Below are 18,012 nucleotides of genomic sequence, written 5' to 3' on the forward strand. Positions count from 1 at the left end.
AGGACAATGTTATGTTAATGAGGCCTGACTCAGCAGAGTGAGGCCATATACCATACCTCTGGTTCTCTGTGTCTCCACCTCATATGTACCGGGACCCCATCCGTCACTTGATCTATTGCTAACCGTTGTCAATTATAAAGTGGAGTGATGGCGTCAAGGCGTTTCATTCATGGGTGGTTGCTCGGCACTGACCTTTCTTTTTCAGCCTGGATGAAGCTTTCTCACTTTACATAGACCAAAACATAAATCAGCTGTGAGTTATTTTGTTTGTTTACTGTGTTACAGGGTAACAGGTTAAAGTTAAGTTTAAAGTTCATTTAGTAGTAATCACATAAATTTACAGTTAGAACATTGTTTTCTAAGTTACTGATTAGGGCCTTTGTTTGTATATCAACATGACCTATGCCCCATTCGGGCTGTAATATTCTGGAGGGCTCTCTAAAACACTAAAACAGCATCTTATCTGGAACATTCCAGGCTTTTTCTATGTTCACATTATATTTCTCAGATTACAGCTTCATAAATAGACTCCCGATAATGTTTATCTCCCAAATTTTCCCCATGACATTTATTTTAGAATATGCAAACAGTAATACAAACAGTAATATTGTGTTTATTATATTATTGCACACTATCATGTTAACATGGAAATCGGTCATTGCTTCTGTGAGAGAGAGGCTGCTTCATTACGTTTCCTTTTCCCACGATCTGACCAACCCCTCTCTGGAGCCCAGGTTCTTACTGAGTCACTGTTTGGAAAGAGGATATCTGTTTGCGTAACTATTTTCTTTGTCCAATTTGTGAGGTAAGATCACTCCAAACATTAAATAAAATACATTTGTATTTATTGTATTTATATCAAAATTGTTCCCAGACCGAGTGATAAAGTTTAGATTTGAAAAGGGCCCCTCAGGCCAGATCTTTCTGGCGCTGGGGGGTCTTAACACTAACTGTAAGTGTATGTCTTGAATGGTAATGGACTTCAGTGTATGGATACGTCAGTGTGTGGTGAGATCAGCTTTCCTGGTCTTAGAAGTAGCACCAGAAATTTTTACACTATGGAAAAAGCCTAGAAATAAAACATAAAGTAAGTTGTTCTGACAATGCAGTTCTGTCAGGGCTGTGTGTTGTGTATGTGTGTGTGTGTGTTTCCTTCCACCCTCTGCTCTAGAGCGTTTCCTGGCCGGTGCTGCTGATCAGAGTCTAATCACTGGCCTTCTTAAGGAGCTGAGACCAGGAGGGAGATGTCGGCCCGTTGCTACATTTTTGTGGTACTGACCGTGATGTGCTGTGCTTGTACATACATTTTGCTGAACCTAATCGGAATTTTCTCTTGTCTTTTTCCCCAGACCTTGCCTGATGGGTTTTTAAGGCTCCTAGTCCTGTGATCTGTTTTCTGAGCGAGCTTCAAGGTTTCGTTCCTCATCTCCCACCGTGAGTCTCCTTGCCTTCTCAGCTTCTGGCCCTGGCTTGGGTAAGGTTTTTTATAGAACCTTACTTCTGTTGTCACCTGTCTGTCCACCCTCCTACGTGGGAACGCTTAAACTGAGTCCTCACTTAAGAGCTAAAGGAAAGAAAGGAAACTGCCGCCTACCACACTCATCCTGCCAACCTCCATCTCAGAGGAACGACTTACCTCCCCAGCTAAACCACAACCGCTCTGGCTGTAAGTTCCTCAACAAACCCTTCTAAAAGAAAACACCTTGAAATTCTCCTGGGATAGCCATAACCTTGTCACCTTCCCTTCCAGAGAAGAACCAGTCTCCTGCTGTCATTGCCTGGGTCCCTGTCTCGCTTTGTTCCTTTTTCTTCACAAAATAAATCTGTTAAAACGCTGTCCTGAATCTGTGGTTGTGTTCTCCTCAGAGTTTAAAGAAACGCTACATTATGACAAGTTCTCATTAGAATGTTACATGCGGTCATCATTGCCATGAATGTTACTTTGATTTTGGGCTTTTAAGGGGTAACTTAAATTGGAGCACCCACTCAGTCCATGTTGATGTCAAAATTGCTCCACTGCAGACAGTAATATTTGTGTTCCAGTAGTTTCTAGTCATGAAAGGCTTGAGCCTCAGAGGATGAGAGTTTGGGTCAGATGGTTGAAGCTTTTCCTTCATGACAATGATCCTAGTCACATCAAAACTGATGCGGCTGGGATAATGGATAATTGAAATGGATAAAACAGACAACATTAAGCTTTTGGGACAGCACCAACCCTATTAAAATATATGGACTGTGCTTAAAAGCTGGGTCTGTGCCAGGAAACCAACCAATTTAATTAGCTGCATTAATCCTGAGAAGAAAAATTGTCAAATATCCTACCAGAGTTCTGCCAGAAGCTTGCTGAAAGGCTACAAAAATCATGAAGGGTTGCAACCGCTCAACCAGTAAAGTTGTACAATCATTTTACCCTAAAAAGAATGATTTAAATGAATTGAATAAATGATTAAAGGCTCACAATTAATGTAACATTCATGCCCATGATGAGTAAATGTGTCTATCTGACCAGCACTGTTCACTGGGAGAAGCAATGGGAGAACTGACAAGAGAAATGGAGTAGGTGTTGAAACAAAGAGCGGAAAATAAGGAGATCCAAGAGGCTACGGCATGAATAATTTAAAAACTCAAAATTAGAATACACATGGAAAACAATGGCTGACTAAAATACCAAACAAAACAGTCAGTCATTTTCTACAGCTTCTTCCATAGTGGGTCGCGGGGAGCTGGTGCCTATCTCCAGCAGTCTATGGGCGAGAGGCGGGGTACACCCTGGACAGGTCGCCAGACCATCACAGGGCAACACGCAAACAACCATGCACACACTCATCCATACACCTAAGGACAATTTAGAGAGACCAATTAACCTAACAGGCATGTCTTTGGACTGTGGGAGGAAGCCGGAGTACCTGGAGAGAACCCACGCATGCACGCGGAGAACATGCAAACTCCATGCAGAAAGACCTCTGGCCGGGAATCGAACCCAGGACCTTCTTGCTGCAAGGCAACAGTGCTACCACACACAACATTCAAAATTTTAAAAAATGGCTAAACCAAGTCCATGAAAAACACTTGCAAAGAACAATGCTGGCAAAAATTGGATGTTTTAACAAGAAAACACCTTGACTGAACAGAGGGCCATACTTTTATTAGCAATAATAAAACATTATTATGTATAATATTTTATATCATATAACAACAGCCCTAGTATATGAGAGAATTGCTTTTTTTAGGTATTTCAGACAGAAAAATCAAAAACTACCTGCATCAAGTCCTTTATTAATTTTTGATTTATTTACTATTGAAAATACACACATATTATGTAATAATAATTTATCATGATATACTTGTATTAACTTATATGCATCCATCATCAAAATTTCAAAATATCCACCTTATTATAACAATGCAAAATTAATCATTACAATAATAAGAATTGTTATTATAATTTTTATTATTAATTGTAGTTATTTTTATGATTATTCTTGTTATTGAAATGAATATAAAATGTTATAGTTGTCATACTTCTATTGTGCAGCTGCACATCTATATATATATGCAATAAATGGACTGCACAATGGAACAACAAATGCAAACAATCTGACACCTGAACAAAATATAAATAAATAAATGCAGAAGAAGCAAAAGAAGAAGTGCACGAATGAACATGTAGTCCTAAGAATGTAATTAAGAGTTCTCTGAGTGGGCAGACGGCCAGATTTCTGTACAGTTATTCCACAACTCTTTTTCTGCTGTGGCCAGACATCCTTTATGTATTATAAATAACAATGTTCTAACATTTTAATTTGTTGTTGTTTTGCAAGCATCAGTAGAATCTAAAGTTGGGTGTGAAGAAAATATTCTAAGAATAGCTCAAGTTTCCCACCATATTAGCAATGGAGCAATGTCGGTACACATTGAGCACATGATGTTTTAAAGCTCCATTTGGATTTTTCTTTTTAAAGTCTGATTGCACTCATCAGGTTTTCCTTGGGCTTCATGCATGATGAAGAATATACTTTGATGGGGGGCTTTTAATGTTGTGTGAGAAGCAAGATAACCAAAAACACAAAACTCCACCAGCTATGAAGAATGTCTTTTTTATATTCCCACTACTTAACAACAGCTATAAAACACCCAACCCCAGTTTCCTCTTTAAATGACAGAGCCAGTGCCCACAAAGGAGACAAATACAAAAACCTTCCGAACGTTATGACTTGCAACAAATCACAACACTGCTGCATCGTAACTCTCCCGTGCCGCTGTAGCCCGAGCCAAAACTTTTCATTCAACCACAAATCAGAATTCAGGCTCGCGGCTCAGTGGAAAATAAGCTGGGGATGCATTTAGCTATGTTATATAAAGTGATATGCTGTTTAGGTTTCCAGTGCTTTGCTGAAGTATTCATAACCTTTCCACATTTTGTCACATTAAACTACAAACGTCTTGTATTTCTTTGGGATTTAATGTGACCGATCAACACAAAGTAGTGCATTGTTTTGTATGTTTTTAGCCCCCTTTACTCTGATATCCTTGACGACAATGCACTGCAAGCAACTGCCTTTAGAACTCCCCAAATTAGCAAAAAGTGTCCACCTGTGTGTAATTTACCCTCAGTGTCTACTTTTCTGTGCAGGCCTTAGAGGTTTGTTAGAGAACAATAGAGAACAAACAGCATCATGAAGACCAAGAAGCCCAGCAGTCAGGTAATGAATAACATTCTGGAGATGTTTGGAGCAAGGTTAAGGTATAAAACAATATGCCTAGCTTTGAACATCTTCAGTCAGAGCACTGTGCACATAACTGCAGACCTATAAAGAAATAGCCGTCCACCTAAACTGACCAGCAAGGAAAGGGATGGCACTTCTCAGAGAAGGAGTCAGGAGGCCGTTGTCTGGAGAAGCTGCTGAGATCCACAGCTCAGGTGGGAGAATCTATCAACAGGACAACTATTAGGGGGGCACTCCACAAATCAAGCCTTTATGGAAGAGTGGCAATACAAAGCTATTGAGGATAGAAATACATAACAAAGCCTGTTTGCAGTTTGTCACAGGCTATGTAGGTGGGCACAGCAAACATGTGGTAAAAGGTGTTTTATCAGATGTAAAGTATATTTTTTTACCTACATGCAAAATGCTATGTATGGTGGAAAACTAACACCCCACCAGGGAACTTGGTGGTCACAGCATTATGCAGCGGGGATGCTTTTCTTCTTCAAGGATGAGGCTAAATACAGGGTAATCCTGAAAGAAATCCTGTCAGAGGTTGCAAAAGATTAGGATGGAGATTCAACTTCCAGCAGGTAAACAACTCTAAACATTTGGATCAAAGCAATATTAATGGGCTGGGATGGTCCAGTCAAAGTCCAGGTCAAATGATCCAACTGACATACCTTAAATAACCTGCAGCTATATTTGCAGCAAAAGGTCCCTATACAAAGAATTGACTCAAAGGGGCTGAATACAATTTTCAAACTTTTGTTTGTAAAATATTTTGTAAACCTTGCATCAGTTTCCTTCCATATCCCAGTCATGCATTACTTTGTGTTGACTTATCACCTTAAAAGCCCCCAAAATACACTGAAGTTTGTGAATATAACTTAAAAAAGTAAAAAAGTTCAAAAGTTTTAATTTTCTTATAAGAATCTCTTCCACAATCCTCCATATTGCCAGATCTTCGACTTGATCTGAGGCTATCTGGTCCAAATCTTTAGCAGGACATGACTAAGAGAGCACACAGCTGCGCGTATGCAAGACCTCGCAGATAATGCTGCATTTCTAGGACAATGGGATCAGAACTGAAGATTGAGTGAATGCACAGATAGGGGGATCAACGCAAGTCTGGACACCACAGACCACTCAGCTCGGTAAACATGCAGGAAGGGAGTTGGTCAGGCAGGTATCCAGCAAGCTAATTGTCTCAATATATTCACCCCTTTGTGCTGAGGACAAAAAGCATGCAAGCATCGGTGGAAGCACTCTATCATCAGTCTTGTATGGTGAAGTGTCCAGACAGATGCTTTTCTTCATTGAAGAGAACTTGGTCATGCAGTAAACTGACAAAACCTAAACATTTCTGCCAAATAATAAGAACTTCGGGAGGAAATATGAAAAGGTTGAAGGTTTATTCCCATGACAGCTTGAGGATTTTTGTTGTTTTATGAAGGATAACATATTCATTGGTGGGAAGACATGAATGTGACTCATTTTAATGGCTCTGAAACATGGCAAAATGTGGAAAACATTAAATGCTTTGGAAGGTTTAGCACATTCTTTGAACTGGCCTGAATGCTCAAACAAATACATGCATGTGTTTTGGAGTTATTTTCATCACTATGCTAATGAGCAAAAAAACTGCATAAAACTTTCCGCATCAGTAACTGGATGTTTAAGCCACAATATATGGTTCATAGTATGAGACCCGGATTTGTTTAAACACTTTCAAAAGGTGCAGAGATGTTTTTTTGTTTTTCATTTCAGCATTCACTGGTTTTCTCTGCATTCTCGTCTGAGGACAAATGTCTAAACAGCAGCATGGAATGCAAACTGCTCATTGCCAAAAAGAACACAAGAAAACAAGCACTTATCAACATTAAAAAAAATCACAATTTTCAACAGTCTTTTTGCTTTCTGGCTAAAAGAACTTTAAAAATGTGGTCTTCTTGCAATGAATTCAAGGAGAAAACAGAGCAGAAAAACAGATAAGGTCTACTGTAAGGTCAAAGTATGAGTTGTCTTTTGCACAAAATCAAGTATGAATTCTTAGACTAGTCAGGGAAGGATGTGGGAAAACAGATGAACGGCTGTGTTCCTTCTTTGCGTTTTATTGCCATGTACCAGTATGATCTGCTTCTTCTCACACTGGGAATTGGGTGTCATTTAACATTCCACATCCCGGCCTGACAGGGAGCTATAAATCACTCAGCTTTTACGGTCTTACTCCTTTATGTCTACAGTGCAGGGGTGAGGAAAAGATACAGAAAATGACCACAGCTCAGCCTTGACCCTGTCTCTGTGTTTCCAAAAAACTTATATTTCTTTGGGACTTATTGAACTAATCCATCAGATTTGGTGAACAAAGGTAAAAACTATAAACATTGAATCAGACTGCTCTTGAGTTGCAAACACATAAACATTCAGGGTTTTAGCTCTGATTTGAGCAATAAAAAGTGTCTATTTGCAGTCTGGTGATTTTAAAAGTGTTAGAAACCAAATCCTTTGAAATTTAGTCTACAGAAAATGTCAAATAAATCAATGGAACTACTGATTTAACGTATATTAAAAATCACATAATTAAATTACAGTTATGTTGCCTTTAAAAAGTATTTATACATTTTTGTACTATTTTTAGACTCTTTGAACCCCTTTTATTTTTCAAACCGTAATGTTTTTCATGGGATTATTATGTGACAGACCAGCTCCACCACCCTTACAAGACTTCATTCAATTAAAGTCATATAGAAATACAAGAGCAGCTAATAGGGGAAATTGTAACATACCATTCAGGAAAAAGCTCTTTCAGTTAGTCTGCCTTTTCAGTTCATGCATCGCACTCTTGGAACACCGTACCCTTAGAACTAAGGAACATTTCATCACTGCACATTTTTTAGTTAGTAATGAAAACTGCCCTCTTGATTTAAATTGACATGTTTTATGAATTGTGTCTGTGTTGGTTTTGTGGACGTGATGTTTTTTTGTTTTTTTTTTATAGGATTTTTTATATAATCTTCTTATAATCACCAACCTGTTTTATTTTAAGTAGCCTTGTTATTGTCCATGTGCTTGTCATTTGTGTTTTTACCATCAGCATGCCATGGGACTACAGATGAATATTAGCCCTTGTGGCTAAATCTAGCATATTTAGATGACAGTTTAATGTACTCATGTTAATTAATATGCACTGTCCCTTTATTAAATAAACATAAACAATGTGAAGTAGAGGAAATGTGATGTATGCTTTTTTTTAAACTTGTGACATGTATTTGCATTGAGCCCCTCTGAGTCAATAGTTCTACTGCTGTAATCACAGCTACAAGTCTTTTGAGGTTATGCCTCTAAATGCTTTGTAAAGAGATGGCAACTCTTGTTCATTTTTCACAGAATAGCTCCATAAGGAAGGATGGAGAGCATCCCAAAGTCCTTCCACAGATTCTTAATTGGATAAAGGTCTGGACTTTGACTGGGCCATTCCAACACATAAATGTGCATGTCCCAGTCCCTTTCAGCCTCTAACAAGTTTTTCTCAAGGACTGCCCTGTACTTAACTCCATTTATTTTCCCCATCAACTCTGACCAGCCTCACTGTCCATGAAGAAAGGCATCCCCACAGCATGATGCTGCCACCACCATGTTTCACCGTGCAGATGGTGTGTCCGGGATTATTTCCAGTGTCAGCTTTCTGCCACCAATAGCTTGCTTTTAGGCGAAAAAGTTCAATTTTGGTCTCATTTGAACAGAGCACTTTTTTCAACTTGGTTGCTGTTTCCCTACATGGCTTGTGGTAAACTGCAAACAGAACTTCTTATGTTTTGTTTTAACAATGACTTTCTTCTTTGTACTCTTCCATAAAGATCAGATTTGCAGAGTTTATGACTAATAGTTATTCTGTAGACAAATTCTGCCATCTGAGCTTTGGATCTCTGCCGCTCCTCCAGAGTTACCATGGGCTTAATGGCTGCTTTACTGGTTAATGCTCTCTTTGCCCAGCCAGTCAGTTTAGTTGGTTTGTCATGACCACCTTTTAGATTTTTATTTGTAAAACGTTTAGAAAACCATGTTTAAGTATCTCAGGTAAACCATCAAAGCAACAGGCTGAGCACAAGAGACTAGAAGAAGAGCGGGCAGGCAAGTGAAAGAGAAGACTTACTGGAATGGGAATGAGACTTGTTCTGATATATGGTTGGACATGGTGGTACTAAAACTTTAAAAAAGCCAGGGTCGGAGCTGAGGCAAAATTTGAAATGAGGACAACCAACACTGCTATGTTTTAGTCGTTTGGAGGCAAAGTTATGGAGCCAGGGCTTGCTGGACATGTACAGAGGAGGGATACAGGGTTAACAGGACCAATTTTCTTGAAAATGGAACCGGAAGGGAGAAGAAAAAGAGAAAGACAACAGAGAAGGTTAATGGATGTAGTGCAGATGCCTGGTGATGATTGGGATTTCTTGAGACTGACAGATGGTTTCCAAGGCGACTTTTAAAGGGAACACCAAAATGATGAGGAAAAATACGTTAGTTGGGTTGTATCTAATTGAGAACCTTTGCATGCTAATTTGCCAACTATCCCACTGACTGACTTCTTAAAAATGCTGAGAAATGTCATCACAAACAAGGCATCAAATACAAGGCATCAAATTATTAACAGGTATTTTGTCACAACTGACGTGGTACAGAAACAAATGTAAGGGGAAACTTCTTACACATGAGCCTCTTTTAATTGGGAAGAAACATTAGTGAAATAATAAATAAAGTTGTCTCAGGAGTTAAAATAGCGTAATTGTCCCATTTATGTGTAAGAGATTATAGCTAGACAGTGCCGAGGAAAAAAGCTAGTTTTTTTTCCACATGAATGGGTACAGCTAAAAATGACAAACGCTGCAGCACCAACCACCAAATGTTCCCAGTTAGAGGTCCAATTGCTACTAAATTCCTATAGGCCTTCCTCTGGGGAATATGTCAGCTTGGATAGTGTGACTGGTAAGGGTGAAGCCGGAAACCCTAACGATTTGAGCCGCAGTCGTAAAATTCCCCAAACCATAGAGCTGTTTGCCTGCGAGGATGAGTCTATAACTGTTGCTTTTCACAGCCACGGCGTTCATTTGTCTTGCTTCATTTGAGTCCAGAGGAATGCTATTCTGAAAACTGAGAAAAGGGTCGGGCTTCAGAGTCAGTCATTTACATGTCACCTTTTTCTCTTTGATATAAACTTTACTTGACTTGATGGGGAACAGAAGGTCCCACAATTGTTCGCAAAAGCATTTTATGGGAATGTGTTGCCAGGAAAAGCATTATTTGTTCATGCCACAAATTTGGCCTTTAAGGAAGAAAGTCCTAAAGGATTTCCCGGGAGCGGGAAAGAGAAACTAATGTTGAAAGAAAACTATAAGACGTCTTGTTTCGAGTTTACTGCAGACCCTGTAGGGGACACAGCAAACATGTAGAGGAAGATGTTCTGATCAGATAAAAATTTATTTTGGCCTACATGCAACATACTAAGTGTGGCAGAAAACTAACACACTATCCCTGCCATGAAACACAGTGGTGGTAGCATCATGCTATGGGAATATTTTTGTTCTTAAGGGTAGGGAAGCTGGTCAGAGTTGATGGAAAAAAGTCCGGACCTAAATCCTATTGAGAATCTGTTGCAAGACCTGAAAATAGATCTGCACAGATCCTCTCAATCAAATTCAAAGGACCTTGAGCCATTTTCCTACAAAGAATGAGACAGAGAAGTATTAACTCAGGGGGAGGGCTGAATACAAATGCACTTTTCAGATTTTTATTTATAAAAAAATTTAATTTCCCTTCAGTTTTACAAATATGCACTTCTTTGTGTGCAACTACAGAAGACATTGAAGTTTCTGGTTTTGTCGTGACAAAATGTAAAAACGGTTTAATAGGTACGAATACTTTCACAAGACACAGTGCTGATTAAGTTTTTTATAAGCTATGCACATAATGGATTGGACTCAACATTTACAATTTACCATGAGTTCTCTGTTGGCTGTTGGTTTGTTGAGACATGTTTTTTAACAGAAATTAAAGACATTCCCATAACTGGGACGTTGAGGAACAAAACCAAATGAACCAGATATTGCACAAAAATCCGGCCCAACCACGGGCCGGTCAAAACATGGTAGGATATTCTTCTGCTGCAGTTACAGCTGCAAGACTTTTGGGTATGTTTCTACCACCGAAACTTTAGCTGATTTTACTTTACTCAATACTACACACTAAGTCAGATTTAATGAAGAGCGTCTCTTGAACAGCAATGTTTTGGAGTGCAAAACTAATAATTGTCCAGTCAAGTTAACAGGTGTCAATCTGCATTTCTTTTTTTTTATTTTTGCTTCTCACGGTACACAAGTTCATTACTAATTTAATTTCAAAGGAAAGCAATTATTTCCAACAACATTTTAAAAGCAAACTAAGATGACAGCTGCCTTTTCTCACAGCCTTGCAATGCTCTAAAACTATCCACTAACTGAAGGATCAGCTGTTAAGTCACATGCTGACATCTTCTGACGGATGGAAAAATTGCAGTCCTCATTGTGATGTGGGTAATATTAACCAAGGAAATTGCTGAAACTTGTGGATAATGCTGCAAAACTAATTTCCTCTGTTGTTTTTTGCCACACTTTGATGTTATAAATCATCAAACAAATTTGAATATCAGAAAAAGAAAACCTGAGTAAATATGAAATGTATTTTTTGAATACCAAGTTCATTTAAAAAGGGAAACAAACTATACAAAAAAAACTTGGCCCTATGAGAAAATAAAATTGCCCTGACCTTGTTAAATTAAGAATTAACTGTACTAAACCACATTTCTTTGGAAGATGCGTTCGATTTCATTACCCAAGCCCGGCCCATATTACTGCCTGATCTGCAAAACAAAACAAAATCACAATTTAACAGAACCTGTAAGACAAGATGATGTAGGCTAAAAGATCTAAAAAAAAAAAAAACAACACATCATACCCAGATCTAAGGAACCCCAGAACAGATGAGCAAATAAGTCACTGACATCTATTGGTCTGGAACGGTTGACATTTCAAGGTTTTGGGACTCCAATGAACCACAGTGAGCGCCATTATACTTAAATGGAGAAAACATGGAACAGTGGTAAACCTTCCGAGGAGTGGCCCACCTTCCAAAATTACTGCATCAACAACTGCCCCAGGAGGTCACAAAAGAACCCATGTCAATATCTTAAGCAGTGCAGACCTCACTTGTCCCAGCTAGGCTCAATGTTCATGATGAATCGATACGAAAGAGACTAGGCAAAATGGCATCCATGGAAGAGTTTCAAGGCCAACAAAAGAACGCAAATGCCCATTTCAAATGTGTAACGAACATCTTGATGAGCTGCAAAACCTTCGGTAAAATATTCTGTGGACTGACAAGGCAAAAGTGGAAGAAGGACATGTTTCTGACAGTTAAACATGGTGGTTGTATTGTGCTGGTCTGGGCAGCTGTGTCAAACTGCAGTCCATGATGGCTGGTTTCCTACAACTAGATGTGTCCTTGGTCCAACACATCTGAATTAAATGGATGAGTTAACTCAGCATGCAGTCAAGTTCTACAAAACCCTGTTCATGACCCAATTATTTCATTTAAATGTGTTGAGGCAGAGAGACTTCTGAAAGTACCGGACTGGAGTTTAACACCCCTGGTCCAGGGCTCCCTTGCTGCATCAGGGCCTGGAGAAGTCCAAACTTAAATCCAGTTGTGATTGTGTTAAACCTTAAACTGGCCATTTATGGTTAAAACATACAGCAAATAAAATCGAGGATGAGGGCAAATACATTTTCAAAGCAAAGTACATTATAGGTTGCAGACAGGAATATTTTTGAGGATCGGACATTTGATCAAAAAATATTAATAACAAAAAGCCAAAATGCAGAGTCATGGACCATTTAATGATCTTCAGAAGAAAGTTCAACAACCATTTATGTTACAGTTTAAAATGTCCTCATGGAGGAACGGCAAAATACACTCAAAATGAAGGTTGATCAAAAGACATTTTTCATATTAATCACTGTTTTAAGACTGTTTTTTTTTTTTTTCATTTGTATATCAAAACTTATAAGTGCCTTCAACATTACCATGAGAGTTTTCAGCTTGCAGTCATAGAAATATTTACACCACAAAACTGAAGCATGGTTTTACTTTCAAAATCGGTTTCACTCTTCATCACCCTGTCCCTTTTAGACTGCTTTGTTTTGTTGCACAAAACAAAAATAAAGACCCTGAATAAAGACAACTGTAAAGTGGGAGGAAAAAAATTGCTACACTGGAGCACAGATTAGAGACGTGGGTATTTACAGCATTGCTTGAGACAAACAGGAGGAAGGATGGAGACAAATGATCAACACATCCATTAGCGGTTTAAGTCACATTCTTTGCCTTTATGATCCTACCTTACAATTTAAGATTTGAAAATAAAGCATGCTATACAACAGGTGGCGCAAAGTAGTGGCATGAATAAATTTAGTATGCAGTCATCAATATATTAGGTGAATGGGTTTCAGACAGCAGGGGGCAGTAGAGGACAATATGGGGATTGACAAACGACAAAAGCAACCCTTACAGTACAAAAAGTTCCTTCAAATGAAAATGCAGCTTCATTGTGTAACAAGCACTGCAGAAATGGAATTATGTCAATAAGCAAAACATGAAAGAAATGATTCAATGTGCCCTCTGAACAGCAAAATACTAATTTAAATACGAAAATAGGTTCAGATCACTTTTTTTTTTTTTAAATACAGGTGCTCTTGATGATCATTTGCAACAGACATTTTGGCACAAAATCTTTTTTTTTTTTCTGTAAACCGTCCCACACACACAATCCCACCTCAAGTCACATTCTTCCCCGGCCAAAATAAATGATTAAAAAATAAATAAGAAAAAGAAACAGGAAAGCATACTTAAAGAAACAAAAAAGTCATGATCTGTCTTGTAAAATAATTAGCTTGGTCTCTCCATTTTTGCTTCAGTCTTTAAATATTTACAATATCTACAGTTTCACAATTGTCCACAATACCATTAGGCTTACAGAAGACGCAAATAAAAAGTAACAAATTAAATAAGTCTTTTTACTGTCCCCTATTGAGGCATTGCGTGTAAAATATACAACCCTACAGCTCCCATCATGAGTTCCTTGGGGCAGGGAACACGTTGCGATGGAAACTTGAGTTTGGAAATGTCACAGAAACTTGCAGAAGGTTTAGGAGGAAAAGCATTATGACTGATGAAGCTGAGAAGATTCTCCATCATTCCATAGGCAATAGTTTTCTTTGCTCTAGCACAAGCATGACTGATCACTAGAATAAATTCATAACATGTATCAATTTATGCACAAATATGTACAGAGTTCATAAAGTTTTGTCAACATAGTGCAATGAATTCTCAAGTTTTAAAAAAAGGGAACAAAAACAATCACAATCACTTTTATGAAGGTAAAAAACATCCTTTTTGTAGGTCTCTATCCACAGCTTTATGAATGTTATGAATTACAAAAGACTATGCAGAACACCTTAAAAAAAAAACAAAAAGAAAAAGGAAAACCGTAATCTAAAATGATCATCAAAAATCCCAGTTTGACCCTTTGCATCCTATTTAAAAAAGGTCTAGGTTTTGGAATTCATCATCACTGGGTGATTTAAGGACTTGGTGAAGTGAAGGAGAAAACTTGAGTCCAAGAAATTTTCTTTTTTTTTTTTTTTTTTTTTTTTTTTAAGTCAAACTCATTAAGATGAGGCATTTCCAGTTTCCAAACTGGATCAATCCAAAAGGGCTGGTGTTGGCATTGTTCACAAAACAAAATGGAGGTAATTAAACAGAGGCTATAACAATCATGAGGTGAGGGGAAATGCTGGAGATGCTGTTGAGAAGGTCCGGAGCCAGGCGCAAAAGGTGGCTCTCCGAGAATTCACACGGTGGGAATATTTGCACCACATAAGCTGCCTGTAGGTGCAGAGATGAACACACTATGAGGAGAAAAGTAACAGCATCAACAAAAGTGAAAGGAAAGGTGGAAACGAGGACAAACCTGATTTGAGCCAGGGTTGGGCACATTGATGATGCCAGCTGCTAGTTTGGCTTGAAGGTAGGTTATGAAACCACTTTTCAAGGCTTGGGTTTGACCAAGGACATCTTCTTGGTCTCGACCACAGGGTAGAGCCAGGAGCAAACAGTAGTCATTTTCCATCTGCCATAAATAAGATGTTTACCTTAGTCATGTAAATGTAAAAAGAAATATTACAACAACGAACAGAATTTATATTCTAGAATTCTGTATGATCCATGTATCTTATTCAATCATCCGTGTTACGGGCTCTCAGCTAAAATAATAAAGTACCCACCATCATTCTGCGTGCCACACTGTCCAACTGGGAAGCCTCAAGCCTCATCCTCTGGACAATACGGAGAAGAGAACCTCCCTCTGGGGGCGGAAGGGAGCGCTGGGCCAGCATGGTGTTTCCAGACACAAAGTGTAACTGGACAGCAGCCTGGTCGTTCTTCAGCGCCAAGAGACCTTGCCAAACTATAGGATATTTCTGCAAAACATTAAACAAAACAGGAACGTATTGTAAGGATAGCTTTGCCTTTGCTACAGACTCAAAATTGTTTTACATATATGATAACTAAAGATGCACTGGAAAATCTGACTAGCCAGTTACAAGCCAAACAAAAATCTTTTTAAGATCTGTGAACGCACCATACGCAAGGGCTACCAGGCCTTTATAGCATCATGCTTCAGTGTAGTAGTTGTATAAGAGGGAAGGAGACTCAAAGTTAACCATTTTTAGCATCAGTGGGGTGTTTATAAAGGAAGTTAGAAGGCACAGAGGGATGATAAGCTATTTAAAGGGAAACTATATTACAGGTCCTTCTCAAAATATTAGCATATTGTGATAAAGTTCATTATTTTCCATAATGTCATGATGACATTTTAACATTCATATATTTTAGATTCATTGCACACTAACTGAAATATTTCAGGTCTTTTATTGTCTTAATACGGATGATTGTGGCATACAGCTCATGAAAACCCAAAATTCCTATCTCACAAAATTAGCATATTTCATCCGACCAATAAAAGAAAAGTGTTTTTAATACAAAAAAACGTCAACCTTCAAATAATCATGTACAGTTATACACTCAATACTTGGTCGGGAATCCTTTTGCAGAAATGACTGCTTCAATGCGGCGTGGCATGGAGGCAATCAGCCTGTGGCACTGCTGAGGTCTTATGGAGGCCCAGGATGCTTCGATAGCGGCCTTTAGCTCATCCAGAGTATTGGGTCTTGAGTCTCTCAACGTTCTCTTCACAATATCCCACAGATTCTCTATGGGGTTCAGGTCAGGAGAGTTGGCAGGCCAATTGAGCACAGTGATACCATGGTCAGTAAACCATTTACCAGTGGTTTTGGCACTGTGAGCAGGTGCCAGGTCGTGCTGAAAAATTAAATCTTCATCTCCATAAAGCTTTTCAGCAGATGGAAGCATGAAGTGCTCCAAAATCTCCTGATAGCTAGCTGCATTGACCCTGCCCTTGATAAAACACAGTGGACCAACACCAGCAGCTGACACGGCACCCAGACCATCACTGACTGTGGGTACTTGACACTGGACTTCTGGCATTTTGGCATTTCCTTCTCCCCAGTCTTCCTCCAGACTCTGGCACCTTGATTTCCGAATGACATGCAGAATTTGCTTTCATCCGAAAAAAGTACTTTGGACCACTGAGCAACAGTCCAGTGCTGCTTCTCTGTAGCCCAGGTCAGGCACTTCTGCCGCTGTTTCTGGTTCAAAAGTGGCTTGACCTGGGGAATGCGGCACCTGTAGCCCATTTCCTGCACACACCTGTGCACGGTGGCTCTGGATGTTTCTACTCCAGACTCAGTCCACTGCTTCCAAAGGTCCCCCAAGGTCTGGAATCGACCCTTCTCCACAATCTTCCTCAGGGTCCGGTCACCTCTTCTCGTTGTGCAGCGTTTTCTGCCACACTTTTTCCTTCCCACAGACTTCCCACTGAGGTGCCTTGATACAGCACTCCGGGAACAGCCTATTTGTTCAGAAATTTCTTTCTGTGTCTTACCCTCTTGCTTGAGGGTGTCAATAGTGGCCTTCTGGACAGCAGTCAGGTCGGCAGTCTTACCCATGATTGGGGTTTTGAGTGATGAACCAGGCTGGGAGTTTTAAAGGCCTCAGGAATCTTTTGCAGGTGTTTAGAGTTAACTTGTTGATTCAGATGATTAGGTTCATAGCTCGTTTAGAGACCCTTTTAATGATATGCTAATTTTGTGAGATAGGAATTTTGGGTTTTCATGAGCTGTATGCCAAAATCATCCATATTAAGACAATAAAAGACCTGAAATATTTCAATTAGTGTGCAATGAATCTAAAATATATGAATGTTAAATTTTCATCATGACATTATGGAAAATAATTAACTTTATCACAATATGCTAATATTTTTAGAAGGACCTGTACGTACATGTCAAGACATGTCTGTGGTCCATCCGGACTGAGCGAGACTTTTAGCAGGTACCAAGAAGGTTGAACGGACTACAGCAAAGTTGCTCCGTTTTACCTTTTTTTAGAGTTAAACCTCTGTCTGTAAAGGAACATTCTTGATTTGGAAATGTTTACAGCCACTGGGAAAGTGAGCCACTGGTTAGCTGTGCTAACAATGCTAACCGCTAATTTCAGTTGATAAATTCAAAACTTTAACTCTGTATAAATTTCCTCATCTTAAAATGGTAAAATTCTGTTTTACAGATGCTGTTCTCCCTCAAACACGGTGCAGTGTTGCCTCTGTTCCTAATGTTAAAGTTGATGACTGCTAATGGCAGGTAAGGTAGAAAATGGTTGTTCTTATTCCTTCTTATATTATAGCTAACGAATTTGCAGATGTTTTATAAGATTCTCTTACTTTCAATAGCTGCACCATGTCAATTGACCGATGTCCAGAATGTTCTAGCTTGGAATCATGTCGTGGCTGTTGTGAACCTGATGGAGGTACTGTTGGTGGAGGAGTAAGAAGGAATGTGCGAGGGCCTTTCTGTAGAGACAGGTCTGGCTTGTGAGTGAGACCCATAGGTGACATCAATGGGGACTGGTATGATGGAGAGACCGTTTCTCCTGATATTCGGGAAATGTGCGAAGGGTCAGAAGAGGTAGGGTGCCGAAGATGAGGGCTTTCAGGTGTGGAATCACTTCCTCCCCCGTGTGACTGAGATATTTTTCCTCTGTTTCCCACCTCATGCTCTGGCGGGATCTGAAAAAT

At 39.2% G+C, this 18,012-nt stretch overlaps 1 protein-coding gene and 1 long non-coding RNA gene across 3 annotated transcripts in view; one reads left to right on the forward strand and one right to left on the reverse strand.

Annotated features, from left to right (window-relative positions):
- Nucleotides 1-1,021: 1,021 nt before the first annotated feature.
- LOC124862157 lies at nucleotides 1,022-1,836 on the forward strand. Of its 2 annotated transcripts, XR_007037600.1 has the most exons (3): nucleotides 1,022-1,271; nucleotides 1,350-1,666; nucleotides 1,751-1,836. It is a non-coding gene; the product is annotated as an uncharacterized LOC124862157 (long non-coding RNA). The 2 variants fall into 2 exon arrangements; XR_007037361.1 differs by having other exon boundaries at nucleotides 1,022-1,666.
- A 10,780-nt stretch (nucleotides 1,837-12,616) lies between these two features.
- Nucleotides 12,617-18,012, reverse strand: part of spen (spen family transcriptional repressor) — a 30,525-nt gene continuing 25,129 nt past the window's right edge. The window contains exons 12-15 of the mRNA XM_047367521.1: nucleotides 17,659-18,003; nucleotides 15,083-15,277; nucleotides 14,770-14,928; nucleotides 12,617-14,684 (exon numbers count right to left, since the gene is read on the reverse strand). Coding sequence (XP_047223477.1) covers nucleotides 14,553-14,684; nucleotides 14,770-14,928; nucleotides 15,083-15,277; nucleotides 17,659-18,003 — 831 coding nt within the window. The 3' untranslated portion in view covers nucleotides 12,617-14,552. The remainder of the gene's footprint in view (nucleotides 14,685-14,769; nucleotides 14,929-15,082; nucleotides 15,278-17,658; nucleotides 18,004-18,012) is intronic.

The sequence above is a fragment of the Girardinichthys multiradiatus genome, chromosome 1, assembly GCF_021462225.1.
Source record: "Girardinichthys multiradiatus isolate DD_20200921_A chromosome 1, DD_fGirMul_XY1, whole genome shotgun sequence".
Lineage (NCBI taxonomy): Eukaryota > Metazoa > Chordata > Actinopteri > Cyprinodontiformes > Goodeidae > Girardinichthys > Girardinichthys multiradiatus.